Source organism: Osmerus eperlanus, chromosome 7 (genome assembly GCF_963692335.1).
Source record: "Osmerus eperlanus chromosome 7, fOsmEpe2.1, whole genome shotgun sequence".
In the NCBI taxonomy this organism is placed as follows: Eukaryota; Metazoa; Chordata; class Actinopteri; order Osmeriformes; family Osmeridae; genus Osmerus; species Osmerus eperlanus.
In genome coordinates this window covers 19,703,015-19,724,136 of record NC_085024.1, presented here as the reverse complement: position 1 = coordinate 19,724,136, position 21,122 = coordinate 19,703,015, and the positions used below count along the sequence as shown (strand labels likewise).

Genomic DNA, 21,122 nt, shown 5'->3' with positions numbered 1-21,122 from the left:
ATGAACCGCTATAAGTGCAAGTGTACCTGTGGAAAAATGCATGTTGATATGTTGAACATGTTGGAAGCCGTTTACAGTGTGCCTCGATGGCACCTGTGGTCTCTTAAGAAACCCAAGGTATAACGTTTGAAAAGAAGGGTGGAATATCTGCAATATTGTTTTAATATACACATAATTTACAACATAAAACCTGTACATAATCCATGAAATTATGTAAATAAATAGGCTTGACCAAGATCTCGCCTGCGCTGACTGGCTGCCTTTATGGTTGTGGGCGTGGCGGTCTTTCAAGGTATAACTACAGATCAGTTGAAGCGCCTTGCGTAAACAGTGGGCGAAGATGGCGTCGGGAAGGAAATCAGGGAACGGTAGCCTCGAAAAAGGTGTAAATGGCAGACGCTCATCTAAACACAAAGAGGGTCCGATAGGTGAGAAATCAACGTCTTTTGGGATGTAGACCTTAATTCTTGTTTGTAAATTGTGATCAAATCTATACATCCCTAGACAGTCACCGCTGAAAGGTTAGCAAGCTAGTCTAGTCTAACTAGTATGGCACTAGCTAGCCAATGTTAACTGCACCTAGATTGAGAAAGATTTAAGCCGCTGTCTAGTTCTTTCCATAAGTCTCTTGCAAAACAGTTACTCGTGTATCTGACATGTCGGTTTTCTCACTCTGTCAGACGGTGTCTTTGATTTGAATGCTAGCCCTAAGCCTAACTATAAAATGTTGACTACTAAATTTTAATAAAAAGTGATGAAAGCACGCCACATACATAACCTACAGTAATGTGATATATAGATGGTTGCAGAATCGATTGAGTCGACTTCTAGATAACATAGCCTCCTTTAAGAGTTGACAGTCAAGTCTCTCTCAAGTCTTATGCTTTTACGTTCTCACTATCCGAATAACGTAGCCTAGGATTTTCACCGGTGTCAAGTCCCCTTACCAGAGAAACACTGTCTGGAAGATTAAACCGTTTGGAGTAGAAGATCGGTAAAGAACTTTGCAGTTCCTTAGTAGCTCCCTTTTTTAAAAAAGGTTAAAGAGAAGGCATCTCAACTAACTAACCTGTCTGTCACATCAGCATCCATTCGGTGAGCCGGTAGAGAGCGTCAGTGGCGAGCGTCAGTGGCGAGAGACATTCGCTAGGAGGAAGCGACTCAATTTGACACACGGATTGGCTCAGAAAAAGAACATGCTTGAGGGGGACGTCATGAATATGTCCTTGTAATTCACACAGACTCTCACTGTAGCTGCGACTATTTTAGCCAGGCGGACGCACTGAGTCCCTTAGTTGCTTTAATTGGAAAATCGCGATGCTTACCAACATCTGGAACAATGCGCCTTCAACCACTCTCTCTCTAAGACAACCAGTATCGCAGAAACAGTAGCCCAACTGTTTATTTTTTATAGCTGGACAGCATTAGCCTATCTTGTCAAAACCAGATAAAGAAGACAATGCTTGCACAGTTAACCGTTGTGTACGGATGACTGGAAAGTAAATTTCACAAGTTGGCTAAACATGCAGCAGCTCCGTACGTCTTGTACTCAGCATCTCATCCTCCATATTATGCTTTTGGCCTACATTCATGTTAAATCAGCTATGACTTGTATCTTTATGTTAAAGGGAGCCTTGTTGTGCGTCCTGGAAGTGTTCATTGTTACTGGCTTCCTGTTGTTACGGTTGGCCTTTGTCGAAACGTGTCTGGGACAAGGGTCACGTTTTCCGACCCCCCCCTCCCCAACCTTACCATCCTGGAGGTAGAATTGAGTCTATTCTCATGACTGCTATGGATAGTGCTCACCTCCATGGTAAGAGAGCAGCATCAGGGGGCTGTGATCTCAAAGGAGCACATTAGGCTAGCTTAGCATCTGCTTTCATGATTTAGCTCCTCTCAGAAGACTTTCAGCCAGGCTGTTTTACATTTCATTTAACCGTCTGTCTACAGGAAGACGCCCTGAGGTTAGGGCCGGAAGGCTTACCAGATACTTTTCACTAATATTTGGACACATTCTGAATCCACTCGAATTGCCTAACTTTAAAGTTAAGTCGAGCCTTATCTCAAGGCGACTGATACCGATGAAGCATATTTTGCGGAAAAAAAGGGTGTTGAATTGGACGTTTATTATATCAAGGCTCCCAAGAGAGAAAATTAATTTTGTACACTTTGCACCTGGGCAGGGCAGGGCAGTATGAGCGAATTTGCATGAATAAAGATAAGGTGAAGCTTATCAATGCAGAGGCTTAAGTAGCAGTTAACTGTCATTTCTTTATCTGTCATTCTTTTCCTACTCAGTCACTCACTCATTCACTCTCTCTGTTACTCCTTGTCTCTCTCTCTCCCCCAACAGTGTAGCCACATATACTGTTAGATATCAAGGATGCCAGCCAGTTTAAACAGGGACAGGGTACAAGACTCGTAAACCACGTAAACAAACAACCCCTTCTGCTTTTCCCCGGCGCTCCCTCAGAGCTGGGCGGACATCTCTCCCTCATTCCCCAGGAGGACTTGCTGCCACCCACCAGTGCATTCCAGCCCACTGTTTGGAAAACACTGTGTTCAATATTTGAGATCTGGCACCATCACTGGCTTAGAAACCCCCAGAGTGAAGCGGATAACCAGCCCCCCAGACGGGGGCATTTCTAAACCTCCTGGCTAGTGGCTAGCACAGCCCAGCTCACTAAGAATGAGATCCTCATATGAATGTTCAAAGGTCCAGTTTTATCCTGCTGTGTAAGACATGAGCGCACATGTTTAGGCCGTGTGTGTGTGTCGGTTCGTGTGTGTCGTTTTGTGTGTGTGTGTGTGTGTGTCGGTCGGTCGGTCGGTCGGTCGGTATTTGAGTGACTGCTCATACTTGTGACTGGAGAGATTCGTAACATTCCCTCAGTCATGTTCTCTGTAATATTCCTTCTCAAGGTGAATTCAGATCGACACCAGGTCACACTGGATGACGCAGGTTATGGACACACAGTGGTGTTGGTGCATCCTGTATGGGAATTGCCAATTAGACTTAAGATCGCTGGAAGTTGCAGGTTGAGCAGCCAATAACAATCAAGGTTACTAAGTCTGTACTGAGTGTTCTTTTGGATGGACAAATGTGTGTGTGTGTGTGTGTGTGTATATATACACACACACACACACACAGCCCTTTGCTCTGCTGTGTGTGTCTGTGTTTGTGTGTTCATCAAACTGGGTGAGGAGTCCTTGGATTTGGAGAGATGTCCTCAGAGCTGTGGGACTGCTGGTATGTGGCAGAGGACTTCATGCCCTTTAAATAGAAGTGAGGCACAGACAGAAAAGAGGAAAAATCATCTGAGTAGTATCGAGTCTGACAGGCTGACAGAAACCAAAACAGACCAGGGGGGGAAACCGTCACCAACAGAAGGAAGCGAGGATCCAATCACGATACCCCATCTCCCCTTCCCCTCCCTCTCTCTCTCTCTCTCTCCCTGCTCTCGTTGCTGTCGTTGGAGAGAGGAATCAGTCAAGGACAGAGGCATGAACTTGGACAGGGGTAACTCTATTTTTACTCATTATGGCTTTTGAACAGTTGTTCTATAGCATGCATGCCTAGCGTAGCTCTGTCAGCTTGCTTTTCCTCACACACAAGCGTGCACGTAGTATTTGTAGGCACCTCTCTCACACACACACGCATACAAACACACACACACATCGTTGCTCCGGCAGGATACATTATAAGCCTGTTATGCCGCTGGTGGTAGTTGTTGTGCATGATTTATAGATGTCCTGTTTTCATTTATCTTTAATGTCGGGGGACCAGGTGTCTGTGTCTACAACCTGCTGCTACACGCCGGTACCAAGCTGCCAAATAGGGGACAGAAAATCGTCCTTACCGACAGTTAGGAACACCGAAACATTAAGCTAGTTTTGCTTTACGTCCAACCTGCCAAGTCTCGCACACAAACACAGAGCAGGATGGTAATGTGCAAGGTGAAAATGCCCGGGTGTTGATGCCCGGCCCAGAGAAGCCCTGGGAAAATGGGTGGTTTTATTCAACGTTAGTAGGCTAATCCATGGTTAAACGTTAATCAATAAGCCGAGCTGCAATTAGCTAGTTGTCCGTTAAAATAACCGTGCTTGCTTCATTCTGGCTACAAAGGCTGACAGAATGACGTGAGATTCAGAATGAGATGAAAGTAGGCAATGCCTAGTCTGGTTTAGCTATCTGTCTAAGTTGACTATACTGAAAGTACAAAACGTGGCATGGTTTTAGTGTCTGTTCAAAATGTCACACTTGTGGCTTATTGTGAGTTCACCGTCCTTAATCTACCAACAGAGTTGTGCTCCTAGATAGTATACAGTATGCTAATTAGGCTATGCCAGGTAATTTTAACCTGTTTCTCAAGCCTGGCCTAGTTTGTTCTGCTACATTGCACTACAATAGTGCAGTTATTTACTCTAAATCTCTGTGCCTTTTGTGGATAGTGTGCGTCAGTGTTGATGCAATGGTTTTGCTGACTATATCCTTTCATTTCCTCACGCTCTCTCTCACGTACACTATCATTAATCCACCCGCTCACAGCTAAGAGCAAGTAAAATGTGTCAGAATCTGCATTCTGTGAGTTTGTTAGGTCATCATTTTTGTTTTATTTTGGTCGTGGCATGAGTTTCTGTCTCTGTCAACATGTCATAGTTTGTCTCTCAGAGTGAATAAAATGGGTTTGGAATCGCTGTCACATTCACTTAGCTCTCCTTCGTGTTTTCTCTCTCTCTCCATCTCTCCATCTCTCCATCTCTCTCTCTCTCTCTCTCTCTCTCTCTCTCTCTCTCTCTCTCTCTCTCTCTCTCTCTCTCTCTCTCTCTCTCTCCCTTTCTCTCTCTCCATCTGTCTCTCCCTCCCTTTCTTTCTCTCTCGCCATCTGTCTCTCCATCTCTCTCTCTCCCTTCCTCTCTCTCCATCTGTCTTTCCCTCCATCTCTCTCTCTCCCTTTCTTTCTCTCTTTCCATCTGTCTCTCCCTTTCTTTCTCTCTCTCCATCTGTCTTTCCCTCCATCTCTCTCTCCCTCTGTCTCTCTCCCTCCATCTCTCTCTCCCTCCATCTCTCTCTCTCCCCCTCCATCTCTCTGTCTCCCTCTGTCTTTCTCCCTCCATCTCTCTCTCCCCCCATCTCTCTGTCTCCCTCGCTCTCCCTCTCTCGCTCTTCCTTTCCCAGCCACATATCTGTCAGAGGGCTTGAGGCTTACACACCCAGACAATTCATTACCAGAAACATGGTGGGCGATAATGAACCTGCTATTTTGACCAGTAGCTAATCTGTGACAGGGAACCTTAGCGATGCTGAATTTGGGCCTACTGCGCCATCTATAGGATTCCCCCTGGACCTGCTTGTTTAGCTTGGGGACCAGCATGCCTCAAACACACACACACACTTGGGGAACACACTAACACTAGACCCTGGATGCGTGACAGAGAGGAAACGAGAGAGAGAGAGAAAAGATGACATGCAGGAAGGAGTGGGTGAAGGGCTGGCTGTTGTCTTGCCACAAAGTAGGCAAGAGCTAGAATTTGAGGGAGGGGGGCGCTGAATAGGGGTGTAGTTTTGTAAGATGTAGCACATTCAAGCCAAAGGGGTGAGAGAGTGAAGAGGGGGGGTGTGGGGGTAGTGGTTTAGCAATCATGAGACCAGTTTCGCCAAGCAAAAAGAATTAGCCTCTCAGCCACATCGCCAAGCGTGACGGTAGACTCGACAGTGAGTAAGCAGAAAATCTTGCCGGCCATTCGAATCAGTATGAATGATACTGTTCATTTGATTCGATTTTGGTCGGCATCCAGCAGCGAAGTTTAAAACGTATCCAGCACAAGCAGCTGATGTTCTCAGAGGCGAAACTTTGAATAAATGGGTAACATTGAATGAGAGAGCTGCCTTCACATGATGACAGGATGTTGGTCCTCACAACCGAGTGAGACTTCAGTGTTGACTCAAACTATCTGGCTTCAGATGAAATATTTTTGTCTCTATCAAGTCCAGAAACGGAAACTTAAGTTATGACCTGAAGTATTTTCATTCCTAATCTATTAAAGTTTCCCCATTCACTGTTCTACAGCATTTCTTGGCCCCACCCCCCCACCTTCACTTGGGGAGTCGAGTGTTGTCTCTCTCAGCGTCTCTGTCACCCCACCCAGTGAGCACCAGAGAGACCTCCCTCCTGCCCTCAGAGGGCTCAGGTGACCCAGCAGGACTCGAGAGCCTTGCCTGCTTTGAGCTCTCCAGGGATCCACTTTCTCCCACGTGTCTGTAGACTGCGTAGGGCCCTGTGGGGCTGTGTGTTTGTCTGAGCGCGTCTCCTGTGTGTCATGCTCATTCCTGAGTGAGAGTGTGTGTGTGTGTGTCCGTCTCGTCTTGTCGTTTAATTGTAACTTGTTTAACTACACGCTCTTCTGGTTCCACCCATTGGCACGTATTTGCTTTTCACAATGTATACTTCAGGTTTTGGCCGCCCGCAATGTTTCCGGGGCTATCTCGTTGTTCATGATCATTGACCTATGCACTTTTTGTAAAGCTCTCTCTTGTAAGTCGCTTTGGATAAAAGCGTCTGCTAAATGACTAAATGTGTGTGTGTGTGTGTGTTCCTCATTTCCAAGTAAAAGTGTGTGTTCTCCGCCGCCACGCGCGTTGCATCTCATGTGAGGCTTCACGCCGTTTGAGCTTGGTCTCAGATCATTTGGTTCAACGCTAGCTCTGCACACGCTCCCCGTCAGTGAGCTCCTGTGAGCTGAGCTGCAGGGGATTAGAGGCGAGGACGAAGGCAGCCACGAGGCAGCCGAGGCTGCCCGCGCTCCAGCCCTCCGCACACCCCCTGCATGCTGATGGCCAAACCCATGTGTTACACTCTTTTTTTCTTTTTGTCCGTCGCTCTCTCTTGCTCTCTCTCTCTCTCTTGCTCTGTCTCTCTCTCTCTCTCTCTCTCTTGCTTTTTCTCTCTCACTCTCTCTTCCTCTCTCTTGCTTTTTCTCTGTCTCTCTCTCTCTCTCTCTCTCTCTCTTTCACTCTCTCCATCTTGCTTTTTCTCTGTCTCTCCCTCTCTTTCACTCTCTCTCTCTTGCTTTTTCGCTGTCTCTCTCTCTCTCTTTCACTCTCTCTATCTTGCTTTTTTCGCTGTCTCTCCCTCCCTGCCCCTCTCTCCCTCCAATGCTGTAACATTCTCCTCTCCTCCCCCTTCAGTGATGGACACCAAGGCGGTGTTTGCGGCCCTGTACAGCGTGTGTGAGGAGAATGCCTCCTTCTTCTCCGGGGGCTCCAAGGGGCCCCAGGGGGAGGCGGCGCGGCGCCTGGTCGACGCCACCACGCTCATCCAGGAGCACGCCCGCAGCCTGGAGCCCGTGGTCTCCGGGTTCGCCTCCATCTACCACCACTTTGACTTCGACCCTCACATACCTGCCAACGGGTACCGCTCACTTGTCAAGGTAGGGGATGTGTGTGCGTGTGTGCGTGCCTGCGTGTAAGCACGGCCACATGAACCATCGTCCTGTATCTTCTGTTATTCTACATTGGGGAGAAGCTCACCGTCAGTTATTTACACTGGGATATTTATTTTTCTTATTCCCATGGTGTCTCATTAAATTGATTTTGTGTCGGGATGATCAGTATGTCAGCCCACCATTATCCCCCATTACCTCCCTGTGCTCTGGCGCTCTGGGGGCCCCTCTGTTGAGGGAATTGAACATTCACTTCCATTTATCTGTCAGATAAACCTTCACATTCTCTTCCCCTCTCCATTCTTTTATTAACTTCATTATTCAATTGTTATCTCACGCTCCCTCCATCCGCTCAACATTTTTACCTCGCCCCCCCCCCCCCCCCCCCGCCCAGGTGGTGAAGTGCTGCATCCTCCACATCATCCAGAAGGGGCGCTACATCACCGCCAACCGGCGCAGCATCTTCTTCCGGGCGGCGCACAACGCGGGCGAGATGGAGGCGTACTGCAGCGCCCTGTGCCAGCTGCGCGCCCTGCTCTACCTGGCGCAGCGCCTGCTGCACGACAACAGCCACGGCAACCTGTTCTTCCAGGAGGAGAGTGGCCTGAGCCAGAGCTTCGTGCGGGAGTACGCCTCCATGCACAAGGGCTGCTTCTACGGCCGATGCATCGGCTTCCAGGTGTGTGTGTGTGTGTGTTTTGTTTGTGGAGCTGCAGGTGTGTGTTTGTGGAAAGGGGTTGATCACAACCAACCTGTAAGGAGAGAGAGAGAGAGAGAGAGAGAGAGAGAGAGACTCATCCAGAGCTTATATATAGAGCATATTAGTTGCTTCTCAGGCCATTACCAAGGCTTAGAAGTGGGGGGGGATTATCTAGAGGTGGGGGAGCTGTTGTTGATAGTGAAAGCATGGTGGATTCTTCTGGCCTGGGACCGTTTTCAGGTCAGTCCTGACCAGATCAAACCAGGGCCGGGCAGGGAGGGGAGGAGTCACAAGACGAACCGTCTTCCTGTGTCCACCAGCCTCTACCTGGGTTTCTGACTGCCCCCCCCCCACACCCTCTATCTCTGTCTCTCGCTCGCTCTAGTTCACCCCTGCCATCCGCCCCTGCCTGCAGACCATCGCCATTGGCCTGGTGGCCTTCGGAGAGAACTACAAACGCCACCAGTCTGGGATAGGTTAGTTATCCCCCCCCCACACACACACACACACCCCTGCCTGCACCCTTACTCATGATGCCAAACAGAGGCCGTAACTCGACAACAACTGACGTGTTGGTGTGTCCCCCATTCTTACTGCAAACATGCGGGCACACCCAGTATTTTGTGTGCATTTTCATGCCTAAATCGCATTCCTGGAAAATGCATTTCATGTGGGAGTCAGATGGCTGAGCGGTGAGGGAATCGGGCTAGTAATCTGAAGGTTGCCAGTTCGATTCCCGGCCCTGCCAAATGACGTTGTGTCCTTGGGCAAGGCACTTCACCCTACTTGCCTCGGGGGGAATGTCCCTGTACTTACTGTAAGTCGCTCTGGATAAGAGCGTCTGCTAAATGACTAAATGTACACACCGACATACACACGTGAACACACACGTCACGCTCACCCTGTGTCTTGTGCTCTCTGCTGCGCCCCAGTGGATGCTCGAGTTGTTGCGCCGTACGGTGAGTGGCTCCCCTCTCACTTTCGTTTGCAGTAGACCTCCTGTCAGGAAGTGGGAGAGACCCTCTTCCTCTTCCCCCCCACCCCTTCCTCCACCCCCCCCCCCCCCATCCCATCCCGCTGCTGTCTCCCTCCGCCTCTCATGTCCTCACAGCTGACAAGGCACCAACCTTGGAGGAAACTTTTGGAGCGCTAGCGGGTGACACATACTGTCCTCCTAGTGATGTGCAGTGAATGGCTGGTTGCGGCCTTAGAGCGAGGGGGGGGGGGGGGGGGGAGAGAGTGGGGGGGGGGGGGGGGAGAGAGTGGGTGAAAGAGAGACAGAAAGAAAAACTCATTTTCCCCCCAGTGGTTGGAGGTCCCCGTGCTTTCCTAGCTATAGGAGTTGTTCAGTGTCCACGCTTGTCTGTATCTATCTACTCACTGCCATTCCTCTCCCCCTCTCCTCCCCTCCCTCCTTTATGTTGCTGTCTCAGTGAGTTCATGTTTCTCTCGTTGCGATTTTGATGTTTCAGCATCCAGTCACTCGCTCATCTTGATCCCGATCTCTCTCTCTCTCTCTCTCTGTCCTCCACCTTTTGTCTCTATATTTCCTCTCTCCCTTTTTCCTCACCACCTCTTCCTCTCTTCCCATCATCTCTCTGTCCTCTCTCTCCTCTGTCCTCTCCTCTCTCTCCATCCTCCTTTTCCTCCTTCGCTCTCTTTCCTTCCTGTGTGTCTCCTGTATGACACTTGCCTTTCAACTCCTGTCAATTCTTAACCATCCATAATTTTTTTTTTTCTGTCCTCATTTGCTACTTTTTTTCTTTCCTCTTCGGTCATCTCTCCATTCCCTGTCTCCCTGTCCCCCTCTCCTCCACACCCCACATCCCCGTCTCCGACATTTGCTGTTTTCCTTCCTGCCCCCCCCCCCTCCTCAGGCGTGGCGGCCGGCTCCTTCTTCACCTCGGGTAAATACGCCATCGACCCGGAGCTGCGAGGCGCAGAGTTTGAGCGCATCACTCAGAACCTGGACATCAGTTTCTGGAAGGCCTTCTGGAACATCACGGAGACCGAGGTGCTGTCGGTGAGTCTGGAGGGTTCCGTTCTAGAGCCGGACCACCATCGGTTTGCCAACAATTATTTATATATATTTTTTAAATAATATATATTTTATTATTATTTTTACTCTTTTTATATCTGTAAGTCTGGAAATATAATACTGTGTGAAATGATTTGTTCACATCCTTTTCCTTCAAACTACCACCTGTCCCCCCGTCCCCCCTGTTCAGAGTCTGGCCAGTATGACGTCCACGCAGGTGAAGGTGAACCGCGCCCTCTCCGTGCCCCCTGTACCCTTTGACCTGCCCCTGGTGGCAGACCCCAAATCCAGCGTCACCATAGCGGCGCCATCATCCCACACCGGGCCGGGACCCGTCCAGATGAGGCTCATCTCCCACGAGCTGAGAGAAGGACAGGTTCGCTACATCACTGCTTCTGCTGCTGGATTATCACACACACACACACCAGTACACACACCAGTACACACACCAGTACACACACACGCACGCACGCACACACACACACACACACCAGTACACACACACACACACGCGCACACACACATTCTCTCTAACATGTCTATCTTTTCCTGACAGCAATTAACACTGCCTTCTCTCATCCGCTGTAGTTAATCCCATTAAATCCCTCTCGCTCCCTTGCTCTCCCTCCCTCGCTCTCTCTCCTTGTTTTGGTTCAGTCTCGCTCTCCCTTTCTCTCTCTCTGTCAAGTCAACAGACATTACACCACAACAGGTGGATCGCTGGCAGTTTTGACTGCCCAATGAATATATTTTGAAAGTCAGTCAGTCTCTCTATCTCTCCATCTCTCTCTATCTCTCTCTCTTTCTACATTTACATTTATGCATTTAGCAGACGCTTTTATCCAAAGCGACTTCCAAGAGAGAGCTTTACAAAAGTGCATAGGTCACTGATCATAACGATGAGATAGCCCCAAACATTGCGGGTAGCCAAAACATGAAGCATACATTGTGAAAAGCAAATAAGTCCCAAAGGGAAGAACCATAAGAGCATGTAGTTAAACAAGTTACAATTAAACAACATGAACCTCAAAAAGTGCAATGGTGTACCTGTGGGGAAAACACTCAGGGTCTCTCTCACACCACTCTCTCTCACCTCTCTCTCTCACCTCTCTCTCTCACCTCTCTCTCTCACCTCTCTCTCTCACCTCTCTCTCTCACCTCTCTCTCTCTCACCTCTCTCTCACCTCTCTCTCTCTCTCACCTCTCTCTCTCTCTCTCACCTCTCTCTCACCTCTCTCTCTCTCTCTCACCTCTCTCTCACCTCTCTCTCTCACCTCTCTCTCTCACCTCTCTCTCACCTCTCTCTCTCACCTCTCTCTCACCTCTCTCTCTCACACCACTCTCTCTCACCTCTCTCTCTCACCTCTCTCTCTCTCTCTCTCTCTCACCTCTCTCTCACCTCTCTGTCTCTGTCTCTCGCTCCCTCCACAGGACAGTGAGAAGCTGCTGTCTATGTGCCGCAGCGAGGGGGGGTCCATCTCCCTGTCCCTGGGCATGAAGGCCAAGCGTAGCCCCCCGGCCCCCTGGCTGCTGGTGCACTACCACGGGGGGGGCTTCGTAGCCCAGACCTCCAAGTCCCACGAGGTGAGTCTTCACCCCTCCTCCTCATCATCATCCTCCATCCATCGTCCATCCATCCATCATCAACATCATCCATCCATCATCCTTTCCTTTCCATTCCTTGTTTGTGTGAACTTGCATGGCGAATAAAGCTGCTCTGATTCTGATCCGTCCATCATCCATCCTCAAGGCTACTGCACCACTACACTGGTCTCTCTCCTTCTCTCTTTCTCTGTGTTTTGATCTCATTCTCAGTCTCGCTGTGTCACACACGTTCACACACGTTCGCACACCTTCCACGAAGTGTGTCTCTGGAGGTACGCCACCACGCCTCTCCGCTCCTCCTCCAATTTCCCCGTTCCCCTCGACCAATCACGTCCCCGTCCCCCCGTCTTAACGACCCTTGTCTTTAACCAATTAAATTGGAGCTGCTGTAATGAACCCGTCAAGGACTCGGTCGTCAGAGTGACTCTTGTTGTCATGCTGGGGGGGGGGGGGGGGGTTGCCGCGGCGAGCGTTTAGCAGTCGATAGCCTCCTGCTAATAAGCTAGGCTAATTGGTGCCTAATTACCACTGGAGCAGTGTGACTCGCCTCTCTGTCCCTGGTTGTTAACCCTCCAGCGTGGCACGACACTGACACATCTACTCGCATCCGTCTTCACTTTGTTCATATCTGTCGCTGTTCTCCCTCTTTACGTTTACATTTAGTCATTTAGCAGACGCTCTTATCCAGAGCGACTTACAGTAAGTACAGGGACATTCCCCCGAAGGCAAGTAGGGTGAAGTGCCTTGCCCAGGGACACAACGTCATTTGGCACGGCCGGAAATCGAACTGGCAACCTTCATATTACTAGTCCGATTCCCTCACCGCTCAGCCACCTGACTCCCTTTCTTTCCCCTTTCTCCCTCGCCGTCTCCCCCAACTCCCTTGTTGTCCCGTTTTGTCTCGGTGTCTGTTTATCTTTTTCTGCTTTCTTTCCCTGCCGACTGTTCTCTGTCCCGTGAGCCCCCCCCCCCCCCCAACAAACACAACTGCTTCTTCTCTCTGTCTCCCTCTCGTTCTCTCTCTCTGTCTGTTCCTCTCTTTTCTCTCTCCCCCCTTCCTCTAGCTTTCTCTTCCTCTCTCTCTCTCTTTCGGTCTCTCCCTCCCTCAGTCTTGCTACCTCTCCTTCCTCTCTCTCTTTGTGTGTGTGTGTGTGTGTGTATGGAGATGGATGGTGTCAACAAGGCCTGAGGCCTAGGTTAGTGTTCCTCCTTTCAGCGCCCCATTGATTCAGACCCATCGTAATGGATGGGCCAGAACTTAATCACTGTCTCTCTCTCTCTCACACACACAGACACACACACACTTGCTGTGTGAAAGAGAGCGATATGACACTGTGTTGCTCGCCCAGACAGCCAGATTAACTGCAGTAGCTGTCTGCAGATGAGTGAGACTACAACTCCCATTAACCCCTGACATCTAGGCAATCTTAGGGGTTAGGAAGTCAGTCTGGGCCAAGGCCAGCACACGTAGGCACACACACACACCTACACTCCTCTCCCCTGTCAGTTGGTGGTGTCAGCCCTGGGCTTTGCCCATGGCAGTGATACGTGACAACACGAGAATGACAGTTTTGTGTGGGAGAGCAGGGCATTGTGGATCTCCGTGTTGACGCATTGAATCACTGACAAGTACCTCACCTCTTGTCCTGCTCTAAGAATGACAGGAGGTGTGTGTGTGTGTGTGTGTATTCTTGGAGGGTGAGGATAAAGGAGATGGCGGCGATGATTTTGACAGTGGTAGTGATGATGATGGGGATGAATATAAGAACAGTAACCATGATTAATTTGTATTTATTTTCATCCCTTCCCCCCTGCCTCTCCTCCCACCCTCACCCCCCAGCCCTACCTGAAGAGCTGGTCGCAGGACCTGGGCTGCCCCATCCTGTCTGTGGACTACTCCCTGGCCCCCGAGGCTCCCTTCCCCCGGGCCCTGGAGGAATGCTTTTATGCCTACTGCTGGGCTCTCAAGAACCACCACCTCCTGGGTGAGTCTCACACATATACATACACACACACACACACACACACAAGCTTGAGTTTGTGGAACATTCGGGACCTTGAGCAGGAACACCACGGGGCGAGGGATGCGAAACGAGACGTGAAACCAACCATTTCACAATCCCGACTTTGATTGAAATATGTTTTCCCCATATTCGTGGAAATGACTGGTTGGTTTCATACGAAGTGATGAAATCACAGACCTTCCTCGCCCGGCACAGCCGGGAGGAGGAGGAAGAGGGAGGAGGGAGGGAGGGAGGCAGGGAGGGAGGGAGGGAGGGAGGCAGGGAGGGAGGGAGGAGGGAGGGGTGACAGGCACCATCTGTGCCTTAACAGTTTGGTGACTGCAGTGAGTCAGCAAGCGTGATGTTTTCTGGTGCAGCACATCTCTCTTAGACGTCCATTTTATAGACGGCTTTCCTCCCCTCTTTTTTGTTCCCCTCTTAATTTCTCCTTCCGTGTATCTCTCTCCCTCTCCTCTATCCCTCTCTCTTTGTTGCCTCACTCATTTCAGGTTTAACAATGCAAACAGGAGTAACCTGTTTTGATTGTGGTACCAAATTGCATCATCCATTATTAATGGCACTCCAGCCCACTGGTTCTGACTGGCTTAATGAGTGCCACTTTGTATCACTCACTTGTCAATTTTCCAATTTATTTACCAAGCAAAACACACAAGTAGCCTCTCTTTATTCAGTATGCATCCTGTGTCTACCTCAGAGAGGATGTGCCAGAGAGATGCAAAATATGTACGTCGCTTTGGATAAAAGGTTCTGCTAAATGTACATTTAAGTGTAGCTAGCCTCCAGCTCTTTCCTGTTTCATTTTCTCTCTCTCCTCTCTCTCTCTCTCTCTCTCTCTCTCTCTCTCTCTCTCTCTCTCTCTCTCTCTCTCTCTCTCTCTCTCTCTCCTCTCTCTCTCTCTCTCTCTCTCTCTCTCTCTCTCTCTCTCTCTCTCTCTCTCTCTCTCTCTCTCTCTCTCTCTCTCTCTCTGTCCCTCTCTCACACACTTTCTCTCCATCTTTTTCTCTCTCTCTCTCTCTCTCTCTCCTCTCTCTCTCCCTCTTACACGTCCCGTCCCCCCCCTCCCTCTCCTTCACTCTTCAGCGTTCTCCAACAGTGCTTTTCTTTTGACTCTCTGTCTCCCCCCGCAGGCTGGACCGGGGAGAGGGTTGTGTCTGGCGGGGGACAGCGCGGGGGGCAACCTGTGTCTGACCACCTCCATGCGCGTGGCGGCGCACGGAGTCCGCATGCCGGACGGCATCATGGCGGCCTACCCCGCCACCCTGCTCACGGCCTACGCCTCGCCCTCCCGCCTGCTCACCCTCATGGACCCCCTGCTGCCCCTCAGCGTGCTCTCCAGGTGCCTCAGCGCCTACGCAGGTGTGTGTGTGTGTGTGTGTGTGTGTGTGTGTGTGTGTGTGTGTGTGTGTGTGTGTGTGTGTGTGTGTGTGTGTGTTGTGTGTGTGTGTTATTCTACCTGTTAGATTAGGAAAGGATCTGGATTGCAGTCTAGTGTGTCGTTGTCCCCCTATTGATCCCTCTTTTTTTTCTCTCTCCTTCAATTTTGTTCCTCTCCTCCGTGACCTCTCTCCCCCCCATCCCACCCCACCCCCCCCCCCCACCCAGGTGTGGAGGCGCAGGCGGAGAAGCAGGTGGAGAAGGTGAGCACCATGACCCTGGTGAGGAGGGACACGGCGCTGATGCTCCGAGACTTCAGACAAGGGGCCTCCAACTGGTTCCAGGCCCTGCTGGACCCAAACAGAGTCCCCTCCGCCGCCACAGGTACACACCTCAGAGAGAGAGAGAGAGAGAGAGAGAGAGAGAGTGAGAGAGAGTGAGAGAGAGTGAGAGAGAGTGAGAGAGAGTGAGAGAGAGAGAGAGAGAGAGAGGGAGAGAGAGAGGGAGAGAGAGAGGGAGAGGGAGAGGGAGAGGGAGAGGGAGAGGGAGAGGGAGAGAGAGAGCTGGAAAAACTATTCCCTGTTGACCCTGATGTTTATAATGGTCCTCCTCGTCCCGATCAGACGCGGTGAGGAAGAGCGTGTCCGAGGCCACGATCGGCTCCCCCCACGCTGACCCCCCGGTGGCCCCGGAGCCGGCAGAGTCCTCCAGGAGGGAGTCTCTGAAGAGCCAGACCTGCCAGGACCTCCAGGCCGCCGCCCACAGCCACGCCTCTCCTGCTGCCTGCTGTGCACCTCTGCTGTCCGAGTGCACGGTAACCATCGCCATGCTGCCCCACCGGATACACCCCTACACACACACGTGCACACCATTCCCGCTTGCCTCATCAAATCCAATCCAACATGCCAATGTTTATCCCCTACCCCTCCTACACCCCTCTCCCTCTCCTCCCTACACTCCTCTCCTCCCCCTACCCCTCCTACACCCCTCTCCCTCTCCTCCCTACACCCCTCTCCTCCCTCCTCTCCTCCCCCCTTCCTCTCCTCCCTCCTCTCCAGCCCGATGACGTGAGCTTCTTCCTGTCCAAGGACGAGGACGCCTCCCTGTCCAGCGCCCTGTCCTCCGTGGCCACGCCTCCCCCGGTGGCCCGGGAGGGGGAGGAGCCGGAGCACCAGCGGGAGTTCCCCCTGGGCTTCGAGCCGCTGCGCTCCGAGCAGCTGGCTGACATGAAGATCGAGAGCACGTCCGTGTTCAAGAACCCCTACTGCTCCCCGCTGCTGGCCCCTGACAGCATGCTGAGAGGACTGCCCCCCGTGCACTTTGTGGTGGGTGTGGTGGGGGGGGGGGGTTTACCGGGTTACCGCGGAGACATAGTGGGAGGAATGGAAGGTGGGGGGAGGAATATAACCTGTTAACCGTAGTTGAAGGAGAGGAGTATTCATATTCAGAGGAGAGGGGGGGGGGGTAGACTGGAGAGGAGGATTATTTTAAAAGTCCAAGTCAGAGGGAGGATAGGAGGGGAGAGAGAGGAGAGAGCGAGGTAGGCGTTCCTGGTAGACTTCAGTTAAGTTCCCAGCATGTTTAATTCGTTTTTTCCATCTACCCTCCTTTCCCCTCCCTCCTTTCCCCTCCCTCCCTCCTTTCCCCTCCCTCCCTTCTTTCCTCTCCCCTCCCCCCCAGGCCTGTGCGTTGGACCCCATGCTGGACGACTCGGTGATGATGGCCAAGAGGCTCCGTAACGTGGGCCAGCCTGTGACCCTGTGTGTGGTGGACGAGCTGCCCCACGGCTTCCTCAGCCTATCACAGCTCTCCAGGGAGACGCGCGAGGCCGCCAACGTCTGCGTGGGCCGAATCAGGGAGATCCTCGACGCCAAGGACACGCCCCCGCCCAGGCACCGCAAGCTGGAACGGACCAATCGGGGTTCTCCCTCCGTCGCCACGGGAGACCCCGCCCCACTCTTCGCCGTGCCCGTGGAGGAGGCGGGGTTGGCTGTCGGGGGAGGGGCTAAAGTTACTGAAGGGGAGGGGCCGGTGGGAGTGGCTACTCGTAACAAGACGGGCTCGGAGGGGATAGGGGCGTAGATGTGGTGGGAAAATACGAATGGAGAGGACTGTTGCTGGACGTGGAGAGCGAGCGATAGAGAGATGGAGAAAAGACGTTGAAAGTCAGATTAGGGCAAAGCTTGAGTAGAAAGAAAAGAGTTTAGGAAGACTGAAAGAGAGTAGAGGAAGTTCGCAGTGACTGAGTGGAAGAGGGAGGGGGTGGGGGGGTTCAGCTTCAACACTCAACCACTTCTTACCACTGCACAAACCCCTCCCACCAAACACACACACACGCACCCACACACAGACGCGCACTTACACACACACTAAATACAGAGGTCATTTAGCAGCACTTTGAACCAAAGCTAGACCCCTTCGCACACTCCAAACACAACCATACTGCCTTCGCGGTTGTCTGTTAGTTTGACGCTTGGATATAAAGCCACACGTACACAGATCAATCTGGAGACAGCTGGCTCATTCAGAACAGGCGTGATAGGGCTTTTCATCTAGGCTCAGAAGGCCATTTGAAGTTTCTAATCAGATAGGGAGAGACGCTGCAAAAGCCTTTTGTTGAGCTGTTACTTCGAAATGGACACTTGTCCTTAAAGAAGCTGCTTTAGATCAACCCTAATGGCTTTGTGCCGTGAAGTCTATCACTCTGTCAATATGGACCACTTTAGGAAAGCTAACTCGGTTTGCACCTCAAATTGGATGCCGGTTCTAAAGCAACAAACATCCGAAACGTGACTGTCGGAAGGGTTTGTTTAGCTCTTGCGGATTTTAATCGCAACCATATCTTTTATGAAAGTATGTAAGTCTGTGAAGATTTGTATTTATTTACGTCACTAGATGTACTTGTGTTTTATTCATTAACAATGTATCCATAGTATGTGTCACGTTATCCGTTTTGAGATGTTGTTCTTAGGCTAGCGTTGCCATAGGTTTTTAATGCAATGAGGTGGGAGTTATTTAGGCATCCATGTGTCTGCACTGCTGGTGAGGTGTTTTGTACGTAATCTAGAATGATATTAAATGATAAAATATATATAATACATATTACTGCAAAGTGTAGTTTTGGCAAATCACGTAACACAGCTTTGCCTAGTGTAGCTTTTAGACTCTCCATAAACCTTTGATTTGCAGGTTAGGGTGATTAAGCCTAACAGGCCTGTAGTTGACCAGACTGACCATTACGACCCACCAGACCAGACCTGAGGTGTTCGCTCCTCCCATGCCAGCGTGCCGCACGTCACATGGCTCCACCCTGAGCATAGTGGGACTTCCTGCTTCACAACCTACTTTTGCAGGGTTTCTCCTGTACCCCTCCTCCCCTCCCGAATGCGTCCCTCCTCCCACACACCCAGTCTGTTCCCAGCAGGAGAATCCAGATCAAGTGGGATGGTGAAACATCGCCCACTAAGATGATGTTCTGTTTACCAGATCCTGGTGCCCAGGGCACAGTCGACGCCAGGCACTGAAGTCAGATGCGTCCAATAGTCACCCGAGGGTTCCTTGCGCGTCAGCTGTAAATGCACGTCTGCCAAACTAGACTCTTCACTGTGTTTCCATGCCAGGCCATCGGGACGCTGTCGCTGGTTTAGATTGTGAGGGACTTCTATCGTGTGGAGTTCAAAAGCTATTTGGAGTGACCGGTAAATAGTCATTTCGATTGGCTGTCCTCTTTCAACCCTTTGCTATAAATAGATCCGTTAGAAACACCTAGCATCCTTCACCCTCCTCTGGTGGTTATCTGCTGCGTGATGAATAACATTTAGCAGGAATTGGATAAAATAATCCTCGCTCTAGGGTGTTCACCAGAAAGTCTCGCTGAAGGATTGTCATTGCCAGCTCTGTCTGCTTGGAATGCTTACGGCAGAATTTTTGCGGAGGGATGACACAGAGGAGAGTAGTCAGGAACAGCAAAGTCATCTCCTTTTATTCCCTCATGAAATGTTCTGGTTGTGTTTACTGGTGGCTGTTACTTCTGTTTGTGTTACCTCAGCACTTCCTGTCTGACTGTGTGTAGTTGTGTGTGTCTGTTGTCTGTTTGTGTGTGTTACTCAGTCAGAATCTTGTTGTTGCTAATTTTGCCTCTGGGAGTGCCTGTGAAGCGCAGTCCGCGTGTGTGTGTGTTTGTGTGTTTACGTGATCATGTTAATGACTGTTGTGTGTTTCTGTGTGTGTGTGTGTGTGTGTGTGTGACACCTATGCTGTGGAGAAACGTGAGCTCCAAGGTGTGTTTGTAAGTGTGTTGCCGATAGCAAGATAGGGGCTGTTGTGTTTTCGAAACAAAACACCAACCACTATTAGAAGTCATCCAGCCCTATGAAGTTGCTTTCATGGGCTATCTGGTTCTCATGTTTGATGGATTAGCTCAGTGCCTTTCCCAGTATCGAGTACCCTCGACGCTAACTAGGCAATACTGCACTACCCTTAGCTTCATGAGTCATTATCACCCCCCTGTGGCAGTGGGTATGTACAGTAGCCCTGTTGCATCCCAACCTGTTGGTGGGTAAAAATTGCAACTGAAGACACGTTCATAGTTTCTTCCTGGTTTCCTGAGACCAATCGTGTGACATCCCCCCCCCCCCCTTCCTTCCAAGCTCCCTGTCCTTGATAACCAGTCATGGGGGAGAGAAGGAGAGCAGGAAGTGATATGGATGAGAGGAGATGATTGGACGAGAGGGAGGTCTAGTGTGGAGTCTTTGCCTGTTTAAATGTTTCCCCCATCTGCCTCCATGTTCTTCGATGTTTCATGCATGAGTCTTTTAACGTGTGCGCGCGCCCGCTACAGAACGACTGCGCAGACGTTTTTGTTTGCATAAATCACACGGCCTGGTAGGAATGGAAAATATCTTCAGATGTACTTTTAATCATGTGATGTTGCTCGTGCGTGGAACTTGCAGGGTGTACACAGCATACCTTAACCTCCTCAGAGATAAGCTTTCCTCACTAAGAACTACCTGAGAACGTAAAACGAGTGCAACGTGAAAAGCATCTGGAAAACATATCAGCAAACAACAGAAGAAGCATAGTTCAGAGACCTGCACTGTCATAAGCACACCTATGCAATAGGAACACACCTGCATGCTCTCAGTGACTGCCCTGTGTTGTCTTAAAAAAATATATCTAAAGAATATTATTTTACATTTTGACAGTGAGGTTTAACAGGGTTATGGCTGCGGTTTATATACATGGGTGTATGAGTTTATTTTGTTTTCTAATCGACACCATTTGCGAAAATCTGATCGACATCAAATATCAGAATCATTTTACTCGACCGACTGTGGCTGTTTCAGTGTTGCGTGAAGACATTATTCTCCCTTCTAGTGTCCCACTTAGATAACACCTCTTGTGGGATCAAGTGTACACTAGATTAAGGCCACTAGCACAACCAAAGACTTCGCCTAGTTTTTGAAGAGTCATTTTGACCCGCTGTCCTTGCCATATTTGTGTTATATACCGCTGACGTCTGAACCAATATTGGCGTATTGTCAGTCGTGCGTGAACGCCAGACGGGTTCTGCACGTCTGCACTAATAGCAAGCAGCAATGATCATATGGAGGAGAATCATAACACCTGTATAAGCCATAGAAAGACTGGAAGCCACGCAGTTTACTTGATTTGTATGGCCATTTATCTTAAACACCACAAGTGCAAACCTGTGAATAATAATGAATGTATATTAAATGACCTGTATCGTTTTTTTTATGCCTTTATTTTGCAGGATTGGCTGAATGTTGTGTCAGATACCTAAAGTATATTGGAGTATACTATTGGAAACTATATTATTTTCCCTGTTTATTTGGTATTGAAATAAATAAATTATCCAAACAATATCGTTTTACTGATGTCTTTCTAAAGTATATTTTACACATTTGTTTGTATTCAT

General features: G+C 50.0%; 1 protein-coding gene across 1 annotated transcript; it reads left to right on the top strand.

Annotated features, from left to right (window-relative positions):
* The first annotated feature begins 319 nt into the window (after positions 1–319).
* On the top strand, positions 320–21,067 carry lipeb (lipase, hormone-sensitive b). The gene is given in 15 exon segments (XM_062465602.1): positions 320–428; positions 7,190–7,431; positions 7,838–8,122; positions 8,529–8,619; positions 9,076–9,102; positions 10,021–10,166; positions 10,372–10,557; positions 11,613–11,765; positions 13,627–13,771; positions 14,938–14,957; positions 14,959–15,166; positions 15,413–15,568; positions 15,808–15,998; positions 16,243–16,509; positions 16,865–21,067. Coding segments are annotated over 15 exon segments (2,607 nt in total). The 5' UTR covers positions 320–340; the 3' UTR covers positions 17,267–21,067.
* Positions 21,068–21,122: the final 55 nt, after the last annotated feature.